A 13,126-nucleotide genomic window follows, 5' to 3' on the forward strand; every position below is an offset into this window, starting at 1 on the left:
CATCTTATATATAGTATATAAGATGTATACATAGTATATATATATATATATATATATATATATATATATATATATATATATATATATATATATATATCGATATAAGATGTATATATAGTATATTTGTATATAAGCTATATTCGATATGCTATATATATATCTTATATACTATATATAAGATGTATATATAGTATAGTATAGTATATATATATATAAAAGTTATATTCGATAAGATATATATACATCTTATATACTATATATAAAATGTATATATAGTATAGTATAGTATATATATATATATAAAAGCTATATTCGATAAGCTATATATACAGCTTATATACTATATATAAGATGTATATATAGTATAGTATAGTATATATATTAGTCTAAAGACAAAAGGATGTTAAAAATAATATCTAAGTCTAAAGACAAAAATATTGTAAAGAGATATGCCTTGTAATTTTATTATAGCATTAAAAAATATGGCAATATCTTTCTTAGTCTTCATCCCCCTATGGAATGAGCACAACAAGGTGCTAATACCACCATTGAGAAGAAAAAGAAACTAATCAAGATGTGCCAGCCCAATGGCTATATTTTATAAATAGCCGTTGGGACCGTTTGGCCCGCTAAGGGACCGGGCCGGTCCCGGGCCTGACGGGCCCAAATCATAGGACCGGCCCACGAGACCGGCCCAGGCCCGCTAAAACCGGGCCAAACGGTCCTGGCCCGTTTAGCCCGTTTGGCCCCGCGGTCCCAGGCTGGACCGGCCCACTTGCCACCCTTAGTAGCATCCTTCTTCCTCACAAATAGAACTGGCGCTGCCTCAAGGTGAAATACTAGGCCTGATGAAGCCCTTATCTAGTAGCCCCTGCAACTCTTCCTTCAACTCCTTCAGCTTTATAGGTGCCATGCGATACGGTGAAATAGAGATGGGCTGAGTGCCCGGCACCAGGTCAATACCAAAATCAATGTCCATGTCGGGTGTCATGCCCGACAGGTCTACTGGAAACACATCTGGAAAGTCTTTCACTACAAGAATTGACTTGATAGTTGGAGTATAAGCACTAACATCCCTCACAAAGTTCAAGTACGCCAAACATCCCTTCTCAACCATCTGTTGAGCCTTCAAATGTGAAATCACCCTACTAGGAACATAATCCAGGGAGCCTCTCCACTCCAACCTCGGCATCACCAATGTCATAGTCTTAGCGTGACAATCAAGAATAGAGTGACATGGAGACAACCAGTACATGCCCAAAATTACATAAAATCAACCATGCTAAGTAGTAAAAGATCAAATCTGGTCTCATAGGCCTTAATAGTTACCACACACGACCGATATACGCGGTCCACAATAATAGAATCACCCACCGGTATAGATACATGAACAAGCATAAATAAGGAATCATGAGGCATATCTAAGTAACGAGCAAAGTATGATGACACATATGAATAAGTGGAACCAGGGTCAAATAATATTGAAGCATCCATGTGGTACACTAAAACAATCTCTAATCTAGTGGGAAATGCATAGAAACGAGCCTGACCACCACCTGACTGACATTCCCCTCTAGGGCGACCTTGACCCACATGACCTCTACCCTGAGCTGGCTGAGCGGGTGGTATAGAAACTGGTGCAGAAATCATAGTCTGGCCTCCCTGCTGCACTGAACCTTTGTAATGATGGGGGAAATACTTCCTCACATGCCCCTACTCTCCACAATGGTAGAAACCTCGAACTAGGAATGACTGTGGGGACTGAATCGGACCTCAAGAACTAGAATAACCATAGGAAGAACCCGGTTCCAACAAACCCTGAACTGATGGAGCACAGTACGAGCTTTGAGTTTGAAGTGCACTAAAAGACTACTGAGATGGACGAGTGATGTAAGAACTGTGGCTAGCTGAACAACCACGAGGAACTTGACGAGCCATCTGAGCGGGCATATAAGGACAACCCCTGCTGTGATGTGACTAGCCTCTGGATGAAGGACCACTAAACCCACCTAACCCACGGGGCCTCTTGCCCTTTCGCTCCTCGTGCTCAAGCCTACAAACCTGCTTCAAGCGCCTAGCAATCTCGACCACCTGGTCAAACATAGCATCCATCTCGGCCTCTCTAGATAGACTGTAACATATGGTTAATGCCATCAATGAACCTTCGGGTCATCTCTCTCTCTCTCAGTGGGAACCAATCATATAGGATGATGGTCCAAATCTGCGAATCTCATCTCATACTGAGTCACAATCATATCCCACTGGTGTAGCTGCTCAAAATCTCTATGCAGCTCCTATCTACGAGTTTGTGGGACAAACTTCTCTAAGAAGAGAACTGAGAACTCATGCCATGTAAGTGGCGTTGCGCCAACTATCCTGCTCAACTCATAATCTTGCCACCATCTGTAGGCTGCCCCTGTCAACTGAAAAGTGATAAATACAACTCCACTAGTCTCCAAAATACCTATTGTGCGAAGAATCCGCTAACACCTGTCTAGAAAATCCTGAGCATCCTCTGACTCTCCTCCTCTAAACTCTGGTAGTTTAAGCCTCCCAAACCACTCAAACCTCTTCTGATCCTCAACGGTTAAATGTGGACCAAACTCTACCCGAGAAGAAGCAACCGGCTGAACTGCTAACACACACGGTGTCTGAAGACCCTGAGCTAGCTACTTTGGAGTACGGGCGGTGGGAGTCTGGCACCTCCCTCACAGCCTGTGAGATAGCCAGTATAGCTAGAATTAAAATCGACTAAGTTAGGCTTATGCATACAGTCAAAATCTAAGTTAAGGCCTCCTAAAGGCCAAGAATAACGATAGCACTATCGGTGCCTGAGCTGGTCCCACTAGCTCAATAATATCTGGTACCTACTCCTCATCTGGAGTAACTAGTGGCTCCACAGATGCTGCTCTTTCTGTAGTACGAGCCCTACCTCGGCCTCTACAGTGGACCCAGTATTTACAGTGGCCCCGGCCTCTCGATGACCTAATTGGTGGTACTAGTGGTTGTCTTCCTGATCCGGTTGCACGTGTCTTCATCATCTGTGAGAGAATAGAAGAGTCAAGTTTCAAACCCTTATTTATTGCTCCCTCTAATTTGTGGTACTAGTGGTCGTCCTTCGGATCTGGTTTTTTTGAGGGAATTAGCCCGAACCCCTATTTATTGCTCGATCTACTTCATTTAGTGGTTATGTAACTTTCCGGGAGGATTTGTTTTTGGTTTCGGGGTGAAATGGGACACATAGTCCCTAAAATGGAAGCTCAAGTCATAGGAATTAATCGCACTTTGAACTGTGTAAAGACGACTCCGGAATGGAGTTTTGATGGCGCCTATAGCTTCGTAGGGTAATTTTGGTCTTAGCAGCGTGTTCGGATGTTGAATTGGAGGTCCGTAGGTCATTTTAGCGTTAATTGGCAAAAGTTGGGAAATTTGATGAATTTTGGAAAGTTTGACCGGGAGTGAACTTTTTGATATCAGGGTCGGATTCCAATTCCTAAAGGTGGAGTAGGTCGCCCGTATTGTCAATTATGACTTGCATGCAAAATTTGAGGTCAGTCGGACTTGATTTGATAAGTTCTGGTGTCGGATGTAGAAGTTTGAAGTTTTAAAGTTCATTAGGCTTGAATCGATGTGTGATTTGTTTTTTAGAGTTGTTTGATGTGGTTTAAAGGCTCGACTAAGTTCGTATGATATTTTAGGACTGGTTGGTATATTTGGTTGAGGTCCCGAGGGTCTCGGGTAAGTTTTGGATGGTTAACGAATCAATTTTGGACTTAGAAGATTTTCTGGTACTGGGTTGGTTCTGGTGTAATCGCACTTACGCAAGATTGAACGGAGGTGTGAGCCTGCAGAAGCGAACAATAGGACACAGATGCGGGGCTAGGGAAATTGGCCATTGGTCGTAGGTACAGTGTGAAGGCCGCAGAAACGGAGTCTCTTCTGCGGAAGATTGGTCGCAGAAGCGGACGAGTGTGGGAAGGCATGTCCGCAGAAGCAGACGTGATTATGCAGATGCGCACCCGCAGAAGCGGAATTTGGACTGCAGAAGCAAAATGGGCGCCAAGAGTTGTTTCCGTAGAAGCGTATCAAGGGCCGTAGAAGCGCGTCCGCAGGTGCGGGCCCTGATGGACTTAAGTGATTTTTGTGGAAGCGGAGAAATTTACCCCAAAAGAGGTTTTGCAGGTGCGGATAATTGGTCGCGGGTGCAAAAAGCCTGGTCAGTGTTTACAACCGAAGGACTTCGTGATTTTTGTCATTTTGGACTTTGCAAACTCGGTCTAGGGCGAGTTTTGAGAGCATTTTCGAGGGATTTCTTGAGGTAAGTTCCTTGTGCTTATTTTTGATCGATAATCTTGTTTCCTCATTGTTTTTCTCACCTATTTAGTATGTATTAGGAGTTTGAGGTTAGGGATTTGGAGAGTTGATTTGAGGAATTGAGTGGTGATTTAGTGTTGGATTTTGGTAATTTTGGTATGGGTGAACTCGTGATCGAGTGGGTATTCGTATTTTGTGACTTTTACACGATTCCGAGACGTAGGCTCGGGTCGACCTTTTGGGCCGAATTTTTGATTCTTTTCTAAAGTCATAGTTTCATTATTTAAATTATTTCCTTGTAGTTTTATTCATGAGATGTAATTGCTTTTGACTAGATTTGGGCCATTCGGAGTCGGAAAATCGAGGGAAAGGCATCCTTATCAATTGATTGAGCAAGATTTAAGGTAAGTCACTTGTCTAACCTTGTGTGGGGGAAATCTCCTTAGGATTTGGTACTGTTGTAACAAATTGTGCTATGTGAGCATCGTGTATGCGACGTGACGAGTGCGTACACGGGATAATTATGGAAAAATTCGGTTCTTGCTGATTTGTCATCTTTCGAATTCCTTAACTGAGTTGTCTCCTCTTAAAATTCATTTACTGAGTTGCCTTAGCATATGTAGTGATCATATTTAGCCTAGTATTGCATATCTACGTGCCTTAACTCTTACTTGCAATTTGTACAACATGCTTAGCTGAATTACTTGCTTTTCTTGATTTGAATTAAATCTTTAACTGTAAGATCCTTTCTGTAAATTCGTGTTTCCTTCTATTACCTATACAACATATTTACTTTGGGACTAAAAGGTGATTCCTTATGGGATCCCCCTGTACTGCATATTTACTTTGGGACTACGAGGCATTAACTTGGGAGATCCCCCTGTCTTGCATATTTACTTTGGGACTATGAGGCGGTACCTCGGGAGAACTCCCCTGTTGTGCATATTTACATTTGGGACTACAAGGCGGTACCTCGGGAGTACTCCTGTTGTTTACCTCTATATACTGTGTTGAAATTTTCTGAAACTTCTTATTGTTTAAATTCTCATTCATTTCAAAAATATTATTATATCTTTTGCCTTACTTTCTTTTAAACCAGTAGGGCCTGACCTGACCTCGTCACTAGTGTACCGAGGTTAGGCTTGGCACTTACTGGGTACCGTTGTGGTGTACTCATACTACACTATGCACATCTTTTTGTGCAGATCCAGGTTCTTCCCACCAAACCAGATACCAGTGAGTTGGACCGCACGTGGAGACTTCAAGGTATATCTGCTAGCGTCTGCAGACCTTGGAGTCCCCCTCTATCCCTCTATCCTTACTATGTTGTTTTCTTTATTCTCTTTGGACTTTGATGTATAGAGACACTTAATATTTTCTTTAGAAGCTTGTGACTTATTTCTACAGGTTTTGGGAATTGTAATTATGGATTTGCAGTTTTATATTTATATATCATGTGTTGAGATTGGAGTTCAGTTTATTATTCATTTATTCCGCAAATTGTTAGGCTTACCTAGTCTTAGAGACTAGGTGCCATCACGACATCCTACGGGGGAAATTGGGGTTGTGACAAGTTGGTATCAGAACTCTAGGTTCATAGGTGGTGTGAGTCACAAGCAGGTTTAGTAGAGTCTCGCGGATCGGTACGGAGACGTCTGTAAGTATCTTCGGGAAGCTATGGAACTGTAAGGAAAAGTTTCACTTTCTTGATTTCCTTATCGTGCGAGACTTTTGACTTCAGACTCTAAACTTCTGTCTTTCTATTCTCTCATAGATGGTGATGACACGTACAACTGGATCGGATCACCAAACACCCGCGCCCCCTGCTAGAGCCGCGAGAGGCCGGGGCCGAGGTAGAGGCCGAGGACCTCCACGTGGTGCAGCCAGAGCACCCGCACGAGCTGCTACAGAGGATCCACCAGTAGCTCCAGTCGGAGGATAGGCACCTAAGACACCTGTTACTGCACCATCCCTCCAGGAGACTCTAGCCCAGTTTCAGAGCATGTTCAGCACCTTAGCTCAGGCAGGATTGATACCGCTTGCTCCTTCCACATCTCAGGCCGGGGGGAGGAGAACAGACTCCCGTCGGGGGTACCCTAGAGCAGCGGGTTCAGGTCGACCAGGTTCCAAAGATCATACAGATGCAGCCGGTAGCTCCAGTTCAGTCCGAGGATAGGGCAGCAGTTTCTGAGGTGGAGCAGCTTAGACTCGAGATTTAAGGTGGAAATTGGGAGTTTGAGGTTAGGGATTTGGAGAGTTGATTTGAGGAATTGAGTGGCGATTTGGTGTCCGATTTTGGTAATTTTTGTATGAGTGAACTCGTGGTTGGGTGGGTGTTCGTATTTTGTGACTTTTACCCGATTTCGAGACGTGGGCCAGGGTTGACATTTTGGGCCGAATTTTTGATTCGTTTCTAAAGTCGTAGTTTCATGATTTAAATTAGTTCCTTGTAGTTTTATTCATGAGATATAATTACTTTTTGCTAGATTTGGGTCATTCGGAGTCGGAAAATCGAGGGAAAGACATCCTTATCGATTGATTGAGCGAGATTTGAGGTAAGTCACTTGTCTAACCTTGTGTGAGGGAAATCCCCTTAGGATTTAGTACTGTTGTAACAATTTGTGATATGTGAGCGTCGTGTACGCGACGTGACGAGTGCGTACACGGGCTAATTATGGAAAAATTTGGTTCTTGTTGATTTGTCATCTTTCGAATTCCTTAACTGAGTTGTTTCTTCTTAAAATTCATTTACTGAGTTGTCTTAGCATATGTAGTGATCATGTTTAACTTAGTATCACATGTCTGCGTGCCTTAACTCTTACTTGTAATTTTTACAATATGCTTAGTTGAATTATCTGCTTTCCTTGATTTGAATTAAATCTTTAACTGTAAGATCCTTGTTGTAAATTTGTGTTTCCTTTGATTACCTGTACTGCATATTTACTTTGGGACTACGAGGCATTTTCTCGGGAGATCCCCCTGCACTGCATATGTACTTTGGAACTATGAGGCGTTTACTCGGGAGATCCCACTGTACTGCATATTTACTTTGGGACTACGAGATGTTTACTCTGGAGATCCCCCTGTCTTGCATATTTACTTTGGGACTACGAGGACGTACCTCGGGAGATCCCCCCTGTCGTGCATATTTACACTTGGGACTACGAGGCGGTACATCGGGAGTGCCCCTGTTGTTTACCTCTATTTACTGTGCTGATATTTTCAGAAACTTCTTATTGTTTAAATTCTCAGTCATTTCAAAATATTATTATATTTTTTGCCTTACTTTTCTTTTAAACCAGTAGTGCCCTGACCTGACCTCATCACTACTCTACCGAGGTTAGGCTTGGCACTTACTGGGTACCGTTGTGGTATACTCATACTACACTCTGCACATCATTTTGTGCAGATCCGGGTTCTTCTCACCAGACCAGATACCAGTGAGTTGGACCACACGTGGAGACTTCAAGGTATATCTGCCAGCGTCCGCAGACCTCGGAGCCCCCCCTCCCCCCATCCTTACTATGTTATTTTCTTTATTCTCTTTAGACTATGATGTATAGAGACACTTAGTATTTTCTTTAGAAGCTTGTGACTTATTTCTACCAGGTTTTGGGAATTGTAATTATGGATTTGCAGTTTTATATTTATATATCATGTGTTGAGATTGGAGTTTAGTTTATTATTCATTTATTCCGCAAATTGTTAGGCTTACCTAGTCTTAGAGACTAGGTGCCATCACGACATCCTATGGGAGGAGGGGAAATTGGGGTCGTGACACTCCCAAAAGCTGGAAGCAGCAGAACTCTAGAGATCACCTCATTCAGAAGTACATGGATCTGCACACGAAGTGCAGAGTGTAGTATGAGTACAACCGACCCCTTGTACTCAATAAGCAACAAATTTAACCTTGGGCTAAAAGGAGTGACGAGATCAGAAGAAATAGTCAGAGACTAATGTTAATAACTAATAAACCTCAGGATATAAAGGAAAACAATGTAAGCAAGTATCTCAATGATATCATGTTCAGCTCGTTCACACATCGGGAATTTCGGCATACTTTTCATATTTAACCGTTAAAGCCCAACATGGATAAAATAACTCATTTATCAGCTAGCATGAGAAATGTACATATCTATGCCTACATGTAAAATATACATGTCAAATCAATAATACATAGTGGATCCATCAAGAATAATCACACTTAGCACTATACGGGTGTCGGGCATCACTGCCCATCATCAAGCACGTATATAAAAACATTGCGCCTGCACCCACTGCTGGCATGTCAGACTCCGGAGTGGCGGATCCCACCCAAGCGCTAATCATAATCACATAGCCCAATAGTGAGTATTAGTGCACGCGTCGCTCCAAATTAATAGCACTTAGCCCAATATGAGTCTAGAGTACGCGTCACCTCAAAATCAATACCAAATCGGCTCGTTGGCCCAAACTTAGTTATCAATTGATCAAGTCTCAGTTAACACATCTCACAGTATTCAATTTAACAATGTTACACATATGAGGCATAAACAACATGTGAGGAATCAAAGAAGAAAGTACTGAGACAGATATATCATACGCATATATAGCATAATGACTGCGAGTATGTGTACAATTAAGGCAAATAGATCAAAAACGGAAAGAATAACCCTATCAAGTCTCAAACAAGTAGCACATAGCCTAGACATAATTTTTAACATGAATCGGAACTCAAAGGATCATAAAGGTTTAGAGAACACGGATATGACAAGGCATGATAGCAAAGAAATCCCATAATAGCCTAAAAGCTACCTTTAATCATGAATACTCCAGTGTGCGTGCACACGCCCGTCACCTAGTACGTACGTCACCCAATATCTCTCATATAGCATAGTTCCTAGGGTTAAATACCCTCAAATTCAAGTTTAAAAATATTACTTACCTCAAAACGTGCAAATCAATACTCCAAAAAGCCCTTCCCATATGAATCGGCCTCTGAACGACTCGGATCTAGTCACAAACAACTTAATATCATCACATAATATTGTAGGAAACAACTTTAAACAATAAAGCTTTGATCTTTATCAAAATCAAAAAGTCAACCTCGAGCTTGCACCCCGAAACCTAGTCGAACTCACAAATTCCGAACACCCATTCAATTATGAGTTCAACCATAACAATTTCATCCAATTTTACGGCAAGTAAATCAACATAACAACTCCAGAACACAAAGAAACGGAAGAACGAGCTCACAAAGAAAGACACAACATGGTATAATGGCCTTAACAAGAATAGCTCAACAAGGGAGAGATAATGTGTATCAATGATTCCAAAAAGTACAATTCGACGATAAGAGAGTTTGCATGAATCAATGACCCCAAATAAGAATATGTCAACAATGAAAGGGATGACAAAACTTCAATTAAGGTTGAGCAATTACGAAAGGATTAATAATAACTTCAATTAAGGTTAAGCAATTTTGGGAGAGATAATAATAATTTTAATTAAGGTTAAGCAATTAAAAAAGAATAATAATAACTTCAATTAAGGTTAAGAAATTTTGGGAAAGATAACAAGGCAATAAAGAAGCAACAACTTCAATAAAGGCATATAAGAGTTTAATTGGCAACAAGAGTAGAACATGAATCAATCAATTCCAAGTAAGACATATAAGGGTGAATTTAGTAAATGGGGGATTTAACATGACTAAACAACTTTATATCTAATGAACATAAGAACCTAAGAGCCCTAAACGGTAAAATCTCCACAAATAATCCCGAGTATGTACTCGTCACCTTGCGTACACGGCCTTCACATGACACAATTAGCACAAATGACTCAAATCCTAAGGGGTAATTCTCCCACACAAAGTTAGGCAAGATACTTACCTCAAAGAAGCTAGACTGATACTCTAAAATGACCTTCTCGAGTGAAACAACTTCCGGGCGGTTCAAATCTAGCCAAAATAAATTCAAATCATAAATAAAACTCATATGAAATAATTTCAGATAATAAAGTTTCGATCTTTAATTAAAACTAAAAAGTCAACCTAAAAGTCAACCCCCAGACCCACACCTCGGAACCCGATAAAATTCACAATATCTGAACCCTCATTCCGATAGGAGTCCAACCATACCAAAATTATCAAATTCCGATATCAAATCGCCCTTCAAATCCTCATTTTACATTTTTGAATGATTTTACAAAATTCCCATATTCTTCCATTCAATTCACTAATTTAATGATAAAAATAATTATGGAATCATGAAATATAATTAAATTAGGATAAATAACACTTACCCTAAGGAATTTCTTGAAAACCCCACGAACAATCGCTCAAATCCGAGGTCCCTAGCTCAAAATATGCTAAAATACCTAAAACCTTCGAAATAGAGTACTTAAAGGTCTGTTCCAAGGGTACCCTTCGCGATCACGGTCAAAACCTCATGCTCGCGATTACTAAAAATTTCTAGGACGGTTTTGCTCTATGAGATCGCGTCCATTTCCCCGCGATCGCAATGAACAAACTTCTATTAACTCTCTCCAAACTCTTCCAGACATCCTATAGTTTATCCGCCATACCTTTTTGTACAAAACTCCAAATGATAAACGGTTTGATTTTCTAAAAACAAAACACAAAGGGCTACAATTTTTATTTTGGATCATCTCCAAATTCCTTATAGATTGCAAGATATAAGCTTCTAAAGTCGGGTCAATGACAACAGAGTTTTCCTCTATGCGATCCTGAAAAGCCTTCCGCGATCGGGATTCATAGGCCCATTTTCCCCATTTTACTCTTCGCTATCGCAACCAATTCTATGCGATCACAATACATACTATTGTAGCCAAAAACCAACAACTAAAAATGGCCTAGAAATGGTCTGAAACCACCCCGAAACTCACCTGATCCCCTCGGGAACCCGTCCTAACATACCAACAAGTCCCATAACATAACGCGGACCTTCTCGAGGCCTCAAATTACATCAAACAACATCAAAACTACGAATCGCACCTCAAATCGAATTAAATGAACTTATGAACTTTCAACTTCTACAACTCGCGCTGAATCATATCAAATAACCCAGAATGACGTCAAATTTTGCATGCAAGTCCCAAATGACATAACGGATCTATTTCAACTCCCAGAATCGCAATCCGAACCCAATATCAAAAAAGTCAACTCCCGATCAAACCTTCCAAACCTTCAACTTTCGTCAAAAATGCATCAAATCAACCTACGAACCTCCAAATCCAAATCCAGACATACGCCTAAGTCCAAAATCATCATACGAAGCTATTAGAATCATCAAAACACCATTCCGGAGTCGTCTACACAAAAGTCAAACTACAGTCAACTCTTTTCACTTAAGCTTCTAAAACAAGAATTATTCTTCCAAATCAATCCTGAATCATCCAAAAACCAAACTCGACCACACACGCAAGTCATAATACATGATACGAAGCTACTCGAGGCCTTAAACCACCGAACGGAATGCTAATTATCAAAACGACCAGTCGGGTCGTTACATTCTCTCCCTCTTAAATAAACGTTCGTCCTCAAACATGCCAAGAACCGTTCTCAAGTCATCAAATCACTGAATATACTTACCACACATTACTCGCGGGTGATCCCACATCACCTTAACCGATATAAGCCCGACAACACCATCTCAATTGAAGATTATTTCTCCCATACACACTGATAAACCTTAGAATCAAATTTCTCACCATCCTATCATTTCCAAAAGTACCATTTCCCACATCAACACACGGTATCAGCCCCATCCAGCTATAACAATCGTGCCTACACCCACACGGTACAACCACACAACGTAATACATCACACATATGCCCATAACAATAACTCTGGTCACAATAGCTGCCCATAATCAACTACAACACCGGCAATTAACCTCATCTCAGTTTAAGCCTCATTTCAAACCTTCACAATACTGACAACGATGTAAGAAACATGAAGACCTCATAACTATTCACCTTATTCATCCAGTCACATTTAACGCCACCTGGCACGCATCTCGTAAGCTAAAACTCAATAAGCACAACGCGAATATGACTAATTATGCAAAGAGAAACATATGAGAAAACTATCAAACAAGTCTGACAGCCATAACTCCCTATCAGTACCATACTACAAATCAATTTCACAAGGGAGAATTAAAACACATGAATTAATCATAAGGATCTCATCCTGATATAACTTCCACTTCGGCACGTAGGCCGGTTCAAACATATCAACCCTCATGAAAACGTGAGGATCTCATCCTCAGCTTTGAATCACAAGTAGTATAACCATCATACCAACCGAAACATTCCACTAATTCAACTCTGCTAACAAAATCATAACACATACTGAACTCCCACACCGGTAGAGCATCTAAATCTCAAATTGTAGCCTAACCATCCAGAAATCACATCAAAACTTACCGTAATGAGTAACAGAAAGTCACTTCTAATCCCATAGCTCTCAATAATGAACAAAACGAAACGATAGACACGGGCTACCACTATAGAATCTCCTAATATATGTAAACACGTAAGCAGAGTACAAAAATTACGAAACTCACCTATACGTGAAGCAAGATAAGAGGACTCACCCCGATAAGCAGAACCAAATCAAAATAAGAATGATGATCCTCTATAACAAATCAAAACCATACATGTAACGACATCATCAGGTGCAGCAGTCTCAGCAACACTATAGAAAGCATATCAATGGGTCGGGCCTCCCCCTCTTGGGCACCCTTTAGCTGCCTGAATACCCCCACTGCGACACATTTGTCTAGAGTTTCGGACAATCTCTCACCATGTG

General features: G+C 40.9%; 1 protein-coding gene across 1 annotated transcript; it reads right to left on the minus strand.

The window, feature by feature from the left end:
* Positions 1-826: 826 nt before the first annotated feature.
* On the minus strand, positions 827-1,204 carry LOC138894231 (uncharacterized). Its single transcript, XM_070178914.1, has one exon. It carries the CDS (start codon positions 1,202-1,204, stop codon positions 827-829), a length of 378 nt encoding a protein of 125 aa, XP_070035015.1.
* Positions 1,205-13,126: the final 11,922 nt, after the last annotated feature.

The sequence above is a fragment of the Nicotiana tomentosiformis genome, chromosome 6 (assembly GCF_000390325.3).
Source record: "Nicotiana tomentosiformis chromosome 6, ASM39032v3, whole genome shotgun sequence".
Classification (NCBI taxonomy): Eukaryota; Viridiplantae; Streptophyta; class Magnoliopsida; order Solanales; family Solanaceae; genus Nicotiana; species Nicotiana tomentosiformis.

Bases quoted from the DNA above. Each gene is read 5' to 3' on its own strand.
- LOC138894231 (XM_070178914.1), bottom strand. From the start codon at position 1,204: ATGACATTGGTGATGCCGAGGTTGGAGTGGAGAGGCTCCCTGGATTAT.